This window comes from Clinocottus analis, unplaced genomic scaffold (genome assembly GCF_023055335.1).
Source record: "Clinocottus analis isolate CAN_PGR_092001 unplaced genomic scaffold, fCliAna1.0.p SCAF_18, whole genome shotgun sequence".
In the NCBI taxonomy this organism is placed as follows: domain Eukaryota; kingdom Metazoa; phylum Chordata; class Actinopteri; order Perciformes; family Cottidae; genus Clinocottus; species Clinocottus analis.
In genome coordinates, this window is record NW_027175909.1 from 1,334,586 (window position 1) to 1,348,036 (window position 13,451).

At 40.2% G+C, this 13,451-nt stretch overlaps 1 protein-coding gene across 1 annotated transcript; it reads right to left on the bottom strand.

Annotated features, from left to right (window-relative positions):
• Positions 1 to 2,614: 2,614 nt before the first annotated feature.
• f3a (coagulation factor IIIa) lies at positions 2,615 to 9,722 on the bottom strand. Its single transcript, XM_068581969.1, has 6 exons — positions 9,562 to 9,722; positions 8,221 to 8,332; positions 7,509 to 7,702; positions 6,813 to 6,994; positions 6,555 to 6,723; positions 2,615 to 3,261 (listed from the first exon to the last, which is right to left on the bottom strand). Exons 1-6 carry the CDS (start codon positions 9,626 to 9,628, stop codon positions 3,116 to 3,118), a joined length of 870 nt encoding a protein of 289 aa, XP_068438070.1. The 5' UTR covers positions 9,629 to 9,722; the 3' UTR covers positions 2,615 to 3,115.
• Positions 9,723 to 13,451: the final 3,729 nt, after the last annotated feature.

Genomic DNA, 13,451 nt, shown 5'->3' on the forward strand with positions numbered 1-13,451 from the left:
TGGAGCATCTTTTTTACAAACAACGTTTTATAGTTTATCTTAACTCTATTCTGATAATAATACTTAATCTTTATTTACATAGCCACATTCATAAGCAAAATTAAGTTGGATTTGCTTTATAATTAAATTGATATATATATATATATATATATATATATATATATATATATATATATATATATATATATATATATATATATATATATAAATCTTTCTGTGTTCTATCAACCAATAAAGAGATAAATACATATACTGCTATATGAACCTCTAAACTAGTCTCACAAGTGTTTCCTGTATATTATAAGTTTTGAGACTATTAAAATAGCCCTTGTGGTTGAGGAGATATTCTGTATTTGTATGTAGTTTGGGTATGGGAAACCATTCGGAATTTAAGAAAAATGGCTCGGGCTTAATCGGAGCCCATAAACTTTGCTTTGTATCAACAAGAAAATATTCATCCCATATGAATAGCGTCACACATTAGGCCTATTCATACTATAAAAGCAAAATATAGAATTAAAACGAGTTGTACACAGGTAAAGAGCCTAAATAAATTACTGTACATGAAGTTATACAAAGAAAAATTAATAAAAAAAGGTAAATCAATACTAAAGTGAACAGATAACTTAATAAGTGAGTAGCCTCCTTACTTCTTTCTTACTGTAACTTGGCCACTGGCATGGAGCCTACTACTTTCTCTCTTTCATTGGCCAGTGCTATGGTTAGCAACATATTTCTATCTTACAGTTTTAAGTGCAGGTTCACAGTGACATCTTTATGACATAATAATCCTTCCATTTTGGTTATTATTACACAAAACCACAGAGTAGCCAGTTTAGTTGCCTTTAAGAACAACTAACTTTTAAAATATTTCTGGTTTGAACCGACTACTGTGTGGATGGAATATTATTCCTCCAAACGAAAACAGTCTCAACCAAAGCTGAAGAAGGGAGGGTGGTGTTAAATCAAACAATAAGCAGCTTGATTAGTGAACTGTTTTTTGATTCATGGAGAAAGTATTTTGAGTATTTTTAAATAAAAAATGACTGCACTCTAAAGTGTTTTGTTACAGATTATGTTAGATTCTTTTTTGGCCCTATTAAATACAAATTACAAAATAATCGAAGTTCTTCAAACATGTATTTTAAATACAAGTAATAAAACCCGGCTGGGGGTCATCAGAGGTCACAGATGACTTTGTTGTTATAAATATTCGGCCTGCGTATATGCGAGACGGAATATATCCAGTGTGAAACACTGCCTCTGTCGGTGAGTAAGGATGAAATAAAACACAGGCTTTAGAGACTGTAATTGGGTTGTTTCCTGTTTTTATTTAGTTGTTATTTAGTTTTCTTGTTTATTGTGTCCTCTGTTTCCCCGTGATTATCTGCCCTGTCTCTGATTGTTTCCTCCTGTGTCTAATCACTGGCACCTTCCCTGTGTATTCAAACCCTGCCCCAGTGTCTGCTCGTCCTGTTTGTCCAGCTGCGTACCTCTGCGTTGATCTGTTCTTTTGGAAACCTTGCCTTGTTTTTTAGTTAGTAAGCTTACTTTACACCGTGGTCGGTGTTTGGGTCCTCTTTCTGAAGACACCTGTGACAGAACAATCCGACCATCATGGACCCAGTTTTGCTGGATCTCGCCTGGCTTTGGGTGGGCCCTGTAGCATCCATAGGGAACACTACAATCCCTACATAAACCCAAGACTCAAACCATTTTATGAGACTCACCTGGCTTATGGTGGTTCCCGTAGCCTCACGGGTAAGGTTCCTGCCTCCCCAGTCCCTGAGTCGTTGGCCCAAACCTCTGGGTCACATTGATGTTGTTGTCGCTGCCCTGCCTGAAGGCCACCGTAGTTCTCTCCATGTTTCACTCTAAGCTTGACGATCAATCCTCATTCTGCTTATGCTTTCTCTTTTTATAGCAGATGAGTGAGACAATAATGTGTCTTTAAATTGGAAATACTTTTTCTGGTGTGCTTAAAAAATAGAAAAATTGTTGTTTCCCAAAAAACTATAATTCACTGCAATTGATTATTGCCATTTTTAATCAGACTGCCTCTTTCTGTCCCTAAAGTCAGTGAACAACCTTTGTGCCTTCATTCCTTTGCAATAAGCTCCTACATAAGCAATGGACATTGACATGTATGAAGAGCCTGCACACTTACACTCCAAACAAGAGTCAGCAATGAATATGTAACAGTACCTTGTTCTCTTGAACTGGAGCCGTTCCCTTTTCTCTTTCGTGTCTTATATATTATAGCTCTAAATGCGTTCAATGTACTTTGCCTTCAGAAAGTATTGTTTACAGGAATTGTTTTATGCCCAGTTCCCGTTACACAAATGAGAACTACATCATGAACATTCTAAATTATCAAGTCATTTTAAAGAGACATTTGGTCGTATTGATCTGGAATCTGGAATATCATCATCCTGCTTAGGGTTCTGTTTTTAGAGGTTACAATGATTCGAAACAGCAATAGTATGAGAAGCGTAATTGATTTCTTAACAGCCAGTTTTAACTAAACAATTGAACATTTCACAGTATCGACAGTGGAAGAGAGTTCACTTAGTCATGTTGTGTAAGATATTTATTAACTTTTCAAAATCTCACCACATGATAAAACAATCTGCAACAACCTGAAGTATAAAAAAGATAAAAATGGCATCATATACACATATGTTAATTACAATTAAAGACAATAAATTAAGCATTAGATACAGAAAAAAATATATAGGTCTTGATTTCACTCGTCTCCTAAAAATCAAATGCAATATTGAATGAAATAAATAAAATCAGCTGGTAATCTTTATGTACTATTACATTCATCACAGCTACCACTCACCAAATATAAAAGAAAGAAATGGAATATTACAATCTCAGCAATATGACTAGTGTGTAGCTTACAGTAGTGTTTAATCAGTGTCTTTTTCTACAGCATGGAATGATTAAAGGGTTAAATATGTCGAACATATTCAAAGGCAGTTTCACAGAAACTAGAGGAAGGATTGATTCCAGTGTTTGATAGTGGAATGTTGGACTGGATCGATTAGGCTGTACCGCATGTAACCAGAGAGTGTGTGTGTGTGTGTGTTTATGTGTGTTGGAACACACGCTAAACATCCCGGAGCGGCACTGCTTCTTTTCTGCTTTCCAGGGCTTTCTTCCTGCGCCTGCAGCAGACCACTGTGACAGTGATGATGAGGGCGATCAGCAGCAGGATGAGCAAGATGGCACCAGCAATCACACCCACTGAATACACTGAAAGACAAAATAAGACAATACATTCATGAACTTTGCTTTACATTAAAGTACTGTGGAGAATGAAATGCACACAACTACATAAATCAAGCCCAAACAGACTGCAACAGTCACTACATCCATCAACATTAAAGTCTTGAACTTAGAAGTTCAACTTCTAAGTTCCATTTAGAAGATGTTGCTCATCCTCGAGTTTGACCACAGTGGGAATAAATATATAGTTCCCTCCCATGTCTGCAGACCCCTCCCCAAACCCATCGGTTCTTACTGAAGATGTACATCTTTAAAAACATCTTTGAAACGGTGTTAATGGGGCTGAAGAGTGGCAACAGGTGGATCATTGAGATGTTCTAAATAGTTTAAGCTGTATAGTACATAGACATGAGACACACTCAATACTTAAAATAAATATATGCATTGTTGGTTTGGGTCTGCACACTTATTGTGCGTGAGAAAAACTACACCAAAATTAAAAAAACACTTCTTCCTGTCCCAATCAAATTTGTGAAAAGTTGAGAGTTCATTAAAAAGAAATGGAACACGTTTCTTCTCTGGGAAAATAGTGATATATTTAGAAAATGCCGTTAGTTTGTAATATTCCTCGGAAAGGCCGAGGGTTTCACAGCAATGACCATTCACAACATAACCATATCAAAGTCTAGTGATATATAAAACAATCTGTTTAGCTGCTGAGATGTGTTGCTCTAAACCTATTGGTGATGCCTAAAGGAGTTTGTCTCACTCTCTTTCTCTCTCTCTATCTATCAGACGCACGCACATACACACACACACACACACACACACACACACACACACACACTTCATCCCATCATCTCATCATTCTCTGAGAGATGTGAGGACCTCCAGCAGCACTTTCAGGAATATTCCACCTACAAAGATAGAATCACCTATTGCTGCCTCAAGATGGTGCTGTTGAATTTCTAAAAAATAATCTCTACTTTTACATACACACAGAATGAAGAACAGCATCAAGAGACACACAAAAGCAACCGGCCACCTATTTTATTTGTGCAGGGTGTGTGCACTGTGCCTTGCACCCTGCCTCACCCACACAGACAATCCCCATAACACTAGTGTGCTATCAACTGCAGCTTTGTTTGCAACGTGGATTTAAATTCAATACTTGTACAGTGCTTTTCTAGTCTTCCGACCACTCAAAGCGCTTTAACACTACATAGCATCATTCACCCATTCACACACTGATAGGAGGAGCCACCATGCAAGGTGCCACATCAGGGTTAACATCCATTCTTACACCGTAGGTGCAGCTACGGGAGCAATTCAGGGGTTAAGTGTCTTGCTCAAGGACACATCGACATGGACTAGCGGAGCCGGGGATCGAACCAGGGGACTCTGCTCACTACTGAAACACAGTTTAATGCTTCATATAAAGGAGCTGCATTCTGAACTTAAAATAGCAGCATATTAGTATTAAAAGATTCCAGAGCTGCCAATCTTTCAAAAAGCCTTGGTGTGAGATTTTGTCGATGGGTTGGAGGGGTGCGACGACGACGACAAATACGCGCCGCCGAACGGCTGTCTGGCAGGAGGGCGTGACTTAAGACCAACATGAGTGACAGTCACTTTCAATGCGTGAGACTTGACAGCCATGATACTTTAAGTCTCTCTGGTCCTCCTGAGTTTCCTCCGCGACTGTGTCTGTTTAGGTTAAATAGGATGTCTATGCAGCAAATAAGTTTACAGATGCGCTCCTTAGCGCCATCTATCGTTGGGGAGTTTGAAAAGGAACCAACGTGCCTCAGAATTTTTTTTTCGCCGTGTGAGCGTGTGAAAACATGAAAAAGTATGTGTCACACGGTCAAACCGTGAGAGTTGGTAGCTCTGAGATTCTCTCTTCCTCTCACTCTGCTTTGTCGACGTAGCCGTCCGCGTACCTTTTAGTTCCTGTTAGTGCGTGTGAGCGTGCCCCATGTAAGCACCTCATACAGTAGTCACAGTGTTAATTATGTCTTGAACCCCACAGCTCCCTTGCAAAAGCCTAGCAGCACCCTGTGGCTCTCCTTTAGGTAAACATGGTTTGCTCTGTCAGAACTTAGATGCTAGTTTCCACTCTAAAGGCTGATTTACGCAGACACGCATGGCCGACCATGCGTGGTCAAATCGGCCATTTTGCGTGCGTCACCCCTAATTTCTGACTATCCGTCAAAGCTACGCGAGCCGTACGCAGCCCGGAAGGCTGTGATTGGTCCGCTAACCGCATCCTTTCTGAGTCTCTCATTTCCGGTTACATTGCAGAATACCACTGTTTATAAAAGCCATAGCAGAAACCCGAACAATGGATCTTGTTGAAGAACGTTTGGCTGAAGAGGTCCACAAATATGAGCATTTATAAAACCCGTCTGACGGAGTATAAGGACACGCAGATGGAGGTGAATTCCTGGAGGGAGATATCGGTGAACGTTGGTGTGCAGGTCGACTCTAAACGGTCGTTGCGCCACCTGCTGTTCTGGCGTATGAAAAACGCAGGGGAACTAAAAATCAAAACGACTCCGTCAATCCGACTGCGTGGCCAGCCGGAGTTGGAGTTGCAGAAGTATAATTCAGCCTTTAAGGGCGATATATGCTCCTGCAACTACAACTGCGGCTGGCCACGCAGTTGGATCAACAGACTCGTTTTGGTTCATGGTTCCCGCCTTTTCCAAACGGCAGAACAGTAGGTGGCGCAACGACCGTAGAGTTGACCTGCGCACCGACGTTCACCGATATCTCCCTCCAGGAATTCCCCGCTATCTGCGTGTCCTTATACTCTGTCAAAGACGGGTCATATAAATGCTCATATTTGTGGACCTCTTCAGCCAAACGTTCTTCAACGGGATCCATTGTTTGTGTTTCTGCTATGGCTTTTAAAAATAGCGGTATGATGCTATGAATCGGAAATGCAAGATTCAGGAAGGATGTGGTTAGCAGACCAATCACAGTCTTGCGGGCCGCGAACGGCTCACGTAGCTTTGACGGATAGTCAGACATTTGGGGGGCCCTTGCGTGTCTTGCGTGAAACCCGAGTATAAATGACCCTTTAGTGCTGTTAGCATCGTTATCTGTGAGCCGGCGACATGTTGAAAGCCAATTAAAATGCTCCCAATCTCAGATCTTGAAATTGGGAGTCAAGATGAAATGACAAAAGGTTTTTTAACTGTTAGGTCACATCTTAATGTTTCCTGGACATATTGTGCACTGGGAGGACATAACTGAATGACTTCCCTGTTCTTATGTTTTCCGTTTGCACACTCTATAAGAATCAGATAACTGACCTTCAAAGATGGACGGGTTGCGGCCTGTGGAGCACTGGGTCTTGCTCAGCTCCCCCAGCTGCTTGTTGGTGCTGCGGCTAGGAATGTAGGCCTGGACGCTGAAGCAGTAGCTTTCCCCTCGGTCCAGACCAGTCAACTCTATCTCATTGGTCTTTGAGTGCAACGTTTTCTGCAGACAACACAGAAGAAAAGATGTTGTTTGTATTGTCTTATTTGTGAGTGTTTGAGGCTGACATTTGAATGTCTTCTGTTACTCACTTTGCCAGTGCTCTTATTTCTCCGATAGGTGACTTTATACTGCAGCTGATCGGAGAAGATATCCCTGATGTTCAGCTGGTGGCCATCTTTGAACTGGGCAGTGAGTGGATCAGTCACATACAGGGTGGTCTTCTTTTCGTCTTCACTCACCTGCAGCTTGAAGGCCGGTCTTCCTATATCAGCTGAGGATCATAGGCTGTTTATCTTCTGTATCTCTGAATATAAAATACCTAATTTACTAAATGTTTAGTGAAATATCTTTATTCGGGGGAGTTTTTCCTGATCTGCTGTGAGGTCCTGGGACTAGAATGGTATGTGTACAGATTGTAAAGCCCTCTGAGGCAAATCTTGTATTTGTGATTTTGGGTTGTACAAAATCAACTGAATTGAATTGAAATTCAGGGCCAAAAAGCTTAAGGAAAAAAAGAAGCTGACCAATCACAGCTCTTGGAGTCTCTGTGTGGTATCTCCGTGGCTACATACATCACTGATTGCGGGACTATAAATCCACCTTACATACAGCAGGTCAAAGAACATTGGTCTGCATACTAGGATGGATGTTCACTACAGTTCGAGGTGTGTGTGTGTGTGTTCCAGCTAAATCAGCTATTCCCTGCTCTCCTGTCTGAACTACTTTATGATTTTCTGAGGGCTACACATTAACAGCATGTCATCATAGCGGGAGGACCTACTTACTGTCTTTATAGGGGCAGAATCGTGGCGAGCTGGTGTAGGGGAACTCTATGAGATCAGAGGTGGCCCCCAGAGGGGGTTCAGACAGGACATCAGCTGTGTAGCAGGCATGCAGGTCCGTGAGAGAGCTGGACAGATCACATACGGTCTCTGAGGACCGGATACAGTGATGGCTCCTCTGTGTGTCACCACCAACCCTGCAATCGTTCCACAAACACATGGACATGACTATTGGATGCACACAGAATACTAATGAACATTACAATATGCCCAGACACAAGAGAATGTATTACAGGACATTATATCACTGAACATTTTAAGATATAAAATAATAAATCACAGCAGGATAAGTCTTAAAAATAGATTTGATAGATATATTTCAACATACAGGGGAGCATTGATACAGATGTTGGCATTTGTAAATGTTCTTGCCTTGTACATTTTTGGGTTTTTAAATCAAAAAGGTCTGTGTGCCTTTTAGTAGTCTGTCTCTTTTAAGATTCCAGTGCAATCTTATTCTGGATCAGGAATGCATTCTGATCAGGCCTGCTGCCATTGATCCTTCAAGGTTACCCAGAGGGCAGAGCGCTTCAGTTGACACACTGCAACCTGAATGTGTCTTAGAGGAAGGAGTAAAGAACTGCCAGAGTGAGCAAGGAACGAAGTGGTATTTCTTAAAGGGCTAACAGGCGAGGATTCACATGCAGGTACTTACGCAGAGAACTCCACTGTGTAGGAGTAATCCGCCGACGGTTTGGGCTCCCAGGTCAAAATTGTTTTAAAATTGGTGGATTGCCAAGTGACATTCTGTGCTCGGGGATAGGAGCCTGAAAAGGAAAGAGGTCATTTAAAATACTATTCACAATATGAGGTATTGGAGGTCAAATAAGGAGGGGTTGTTGCAGATAGATTGTCTGTGAGCCATATAGACCCTCAGTAAACACTTAACTATACTTTAAAAAACTATTAGACATGATCACAGAAGATATTAATAAATAAAACCTAACTGTTCAGACCCATCACTTTATTAGGCTCACAAGGTGAGAAAATCGTCATGGTCATACATACAGTTCTGATTGAAGCGTGTTGCTCCCATCAGTGGTGACACTAAAATATCCTGTGTCATATAGTTATATGGTCTCGGAAAATCTACGTAATAATTTCACCACAATGTATCACATTGAGCAGTCATGCACTAGGAGTCCACCTCTTCCCCTGACTCAGTGTGCCATCCAAATAACTCATGGAAGAAAAGTTCCTGATGACACCAGTCTGAGGCGAAGCAGAATTCCACATGTTCCCATACACAGAGGATGTAAAGGCTGCTGGTAAACCCACACAACAGACCTCTAACGGGCAGAGCCTCCTTTTGACAAAGTGGGCACAAAGCACATTCAGGGCACATTCTGCTCACGTTTTGTGATCAGGTCTAAGCCCTCATGAGACCAATTAGTAACGCTACGTTTAAAAAGTAGGGCAATTGAAAACCAGAATGGATAACAGACTGTCAGGACAGTCTCATAATGCGCAAATATAGACTCAACCTTTCTTGTTGTAAACGTGAACAGGAACCTCTTCATTTAAAACATGTTTAGGATTACACAGTGAGACAATATTACATACACATATGTTAAGTAATATGAATTATTATAATATTAATATATTCTTAAATAATTATATTTGTAGAGCGTGGATCATTACGTCTTAAAGAAAGAAGCTGACAAGAATGCCCATTTGTGATCAAACCCTATGCACAGTAGAAATACATATTTCATTACAGTAGCAAAGAAAAAACATATCTAAACACAAAAGGTTGTGACTTAATGCTTCTACAGAATAACCTGTATATACCTGCTATACATCCACGTTCATATATAACATCTAATTATGGTATAATATGTCCTTCTACTATAGGCTGCTGTTTTAATGTGTTTGCTACATTTATATGTTTACCATCTAGTAACTTTTACTTTAATATTAAAGACGCTATTGATGCTGAAAGTAATCAGAGAAAAAAACAAAAGGAAACACTCCTTATAGGGTTGCACAGACTCACCTGAGGCACAGTGTGAGGAGAGAAAGAAGACAAGAAGAAGAGCTGCTGGGAGTCCTGTCGTCACCATGTCGGGGTAAAGTCCTCTCAGTAATGGAAGTAGAGTGAGCTCTCTCTCTCTCTCTCTCTCTCTCTCTCTCTCTCTCTCTCTCTCTCTCTCTCTTTCTCTCTTTCTCTCTTCCTCTCTTTCTCTTTCTCTCTCTCTCTCTCTCTCTCTCTCTCTCTCTCTCTCTCTCGCTGTCTCTCTCGTCCTATCACCGCTTCGCTGTCTGTGGATTCCTTCCCTCTCGCTTTAGTCGGACTGACTCAGATGCTCTGGTTCGCGCTCTAAGAGCGCGAGGCTTCCCCAAATAAGGAGCGTCCGGCTGTGACGTCACCAGGCTGGGAACGAGCTATGATACGTGCTACTAGAGTGCGCGTGCATGCATGTCCCGCTGAGGTCATTCAGCGGGTGAATAGAGGGTTTCTCCTGAATTACAACAATGTCCGCCGCACAAAGAAACCGTGACGTTTAAATTCAAAGTAACTGACCATTTAGTTTCTAGTTTGGACCAATTGCTTCAGCGAATATTTTACCAATAATCGTACAAATCAATGTATTATGTCGAATGACCCACGAGTCTCAAGCCAATGTAAAATCAGTTTGTCGTAATCAGAACACGTATAAACTCTCAACATTTTGTGAAATAATCACAAAATGCAATGCATTGTTTTAATGTACAGGTACCCACATTTGTTTTTGCTTTTTTCTGTTGCATTATGATGACAATACACATGATTCTAATGTATTTATTTTTTGGCCTAAGACACCCGAAACACGCATATATTCATAGTGTCATGTACATGAGACCAATACATGCATTTTGTGACTATTTCAACCTCTGCCACGACACTGGGCTGGATCCTCCGGGTGTTTTTCTTGTTCTCCCTCTGCAATCCCTTTGATGCATCTGTCCCACTGCAGTAACTGACACTCTTGTCTGAACACCTTTTCAAAATAAGTTAGTCATATTACGATTCATGCATTTATTATGTCTACACAATAGCTTGAGATAAAGGTTTCCTGACGCTGTGAAGGTGAGGCACAGGTGTATGAGCCAAGAGCTCACCTGAGCCTCATGGTCCTAAAATCATTTCCCAGCCACTATTTACCTTAGGCAGGGCGAGAAATTAGTATGATAACTTATCATCTGTCAATGGAATCATATTGTGAGGAAATCAGACTAATCATAGGATGTGTCGTCAACATCTTGACATCCTAAATCTAAAAATGGGCTAAGCGATGGATTGTCTGTGACTCTATCTACCCATCCACTCTTCTCAGCATGGGCCTGTGGTATGCTGACCACTACACCATATGTACTCTGTGACTCCTCAGAGAGAACCAGAATGAGGCTATCGTCCATACGGGCGTATGATGTGATGACTGTGATTGCCTTATTATGGATCTAACAGACATTGCAGCTCAGTGCATGAGTCAGGACATCCACTCGTCAGACATGTGGGGAACTTGGGTCTATTTTTAGACTCAGTTGTTTAGGGAGATGCTAAATTTCCAGACACAACAAAAAAAGAGTTGTGGAATGAAGTGTTTATCGAAGAGTTTCACTGTAAACATAAAGCTCCACCATAAATAAAAACTAATACTTTTAGTTTCTCACGAAATTGTGAGACGCAGTATTAAAACACGTTTCTAAAGCACATGTACTGCATCATCTATAAATCCTTAATACTTGGTTTGCAGTATATATTACTTAATTTACAAATGGGGAATCCATAATTTATAAATTATGATAACCCATTGAAGAAATGCATAATAGTCAAGCTTTTATTTTAAGAATAGAATATTTACAACTGTGTTTATGAATTGTGTAATGAGTTACTTATTAGTGTTCATGTTAGAACAACCCTTTATGAATGTTAAATGAAGTGTTTACTCATGTTTTAGTAATGTTAAATAGTGTGAAGTTATTATACAGTGTCACCGAGTAAACACAACAGTTTCAATAGGGTCCTCCTGGAGCCAGGAGCCAGGAGGCAGGAGGCAGGACCGGCTTGACTTTTAGAGTTGAAACAAGATGGTTTGGATCCCTGGCTTTCCCTGTCTTTGGCAAATGGCCTTGCTCCTGATTGGTGACCTTGCATGGTTGCTTCTGCCATCATAAATGGGTATGAATGGGTGAATGACATGTCAAGTAAAAGTCTTTTGCGTGGCTAGAAGACAAGAAAGGTGGATGTCCATTTATCACGAGCCAAGTGCAGTGCAGCGACCCTTAACTAGCCACTGGGCCTCACATGCGCTACAAGGCACTATGTAAACACAGCACAGAGAAGCTGTGATTACACGAAACACACAGAGCGAGAGAGACTTCATTCTCTGCTGAGGTAGACATTACTTCACGATATATTTACATAGTTTGATGCTATACTAATGCTCTGAATCTAGCACCTTAAAGCAACATGTTGGATGAGTTTAAAATGGATAAATGAATGACCTCATTGTGAGGTAGCACTTAAGAAAGGAGGACATTCTCTCACACAGTTGTCTTCATTCCATCTATTGTTGCAAAATCAATGAAAAAATACTTAGCATTAGATTAAAGTGTCTTTCTTAAACAACATATTAATTGCTGTTATTAAAGTCTTCACCTGTCAGAGTTGGAGTTCTTTGTAGAAACCATTTTGTGTCGGTTCTTAATTAATGAGAAAAGTGTCTGATAGGCGGGTTCTCCGATTTAATAGGAGAAAGTGTGATATAATTACATCAAATTAAAAAATACTGTCTACTGTGAAATTGTGAAATAATGGAAATAATTTGTTTATTCAAAATGTACAATATATATACCATATTGAAGAATGAATTGGGGCCTTGTTGGTACGAGTGAGAAAACAACAATATTGTTGACCTTGTCACTGGCCAGTTTCAACTGCAAAGGCTTTTGTGCTTTATGTGAGAGGAATTTTGAAGAGCAGTACCAGACAGTGTGTCGCAGTGTGGAGAATACAAAGTCTTCCCTCCATGTTTTTATTTGTTTTGTATTATTTGTACATTTTTCCTGCCAGAATGCTGTTTTGTCTTCATGTTTGAGAGGCTATGACATCAACTTTTAAATGTGCATGACTGAAAGGTACATTTTTTATCCTCCCAAAATATCTTCAAAAAACAGAATTGGATGATTTGTCTTGAACTCAGTCAGCTGTGAAGCCTGCTTTAGCTGGATAGTGGAAGGAGACTGTGTGTGAGCAGAGCAACAGAGAGTTTCTTATCTGGCTGCTTATCAGCCACCTGTCTGACTGATAAGAGCTTCATACTGGGTTTGCATTCCTGGGATTGAAGATTGCTTGGACACATGCCACTTATACAGTTAGTAAAGCCCCACCTTATGGCAGCAGAGAAAGGTGTGTTTTAGTGTTACTCAGTAACTTAGATAACTTCATTCTGTATCATTCTGAATTATGCATGGAATAAAGTAATCAGTCAGTAGTACTACCACGTTACTGCATATTAAGGTTACAAATACTACATGACGGAATAACGTACTAAATAACAAACTGCATACTACATTACGGCACATATATACGGTACATATACTGTTAGTATGCAATATGTTAGTATATAATGCGAATAGTGAAGTAAAACTATTAACTATTAATAGTAGAAACTACTCAGTAAAATTCCTGTATTCAAATGTTGAGAACAAGGGGCATTATCAGTACGATGTACTTCAACTTACTTCAGGTCTTTTTATGATGGATGTTTCAATTTACAATGCTGGATAAGTTAGTAGAAATAATTCATGATATTCTCATAATTACATTTTTATTATCCTATACGTTGGGAAAACCAGTAACATTTGTTTGTCTGGTAAATATTTTCCTCTAAAGTAAAAGTA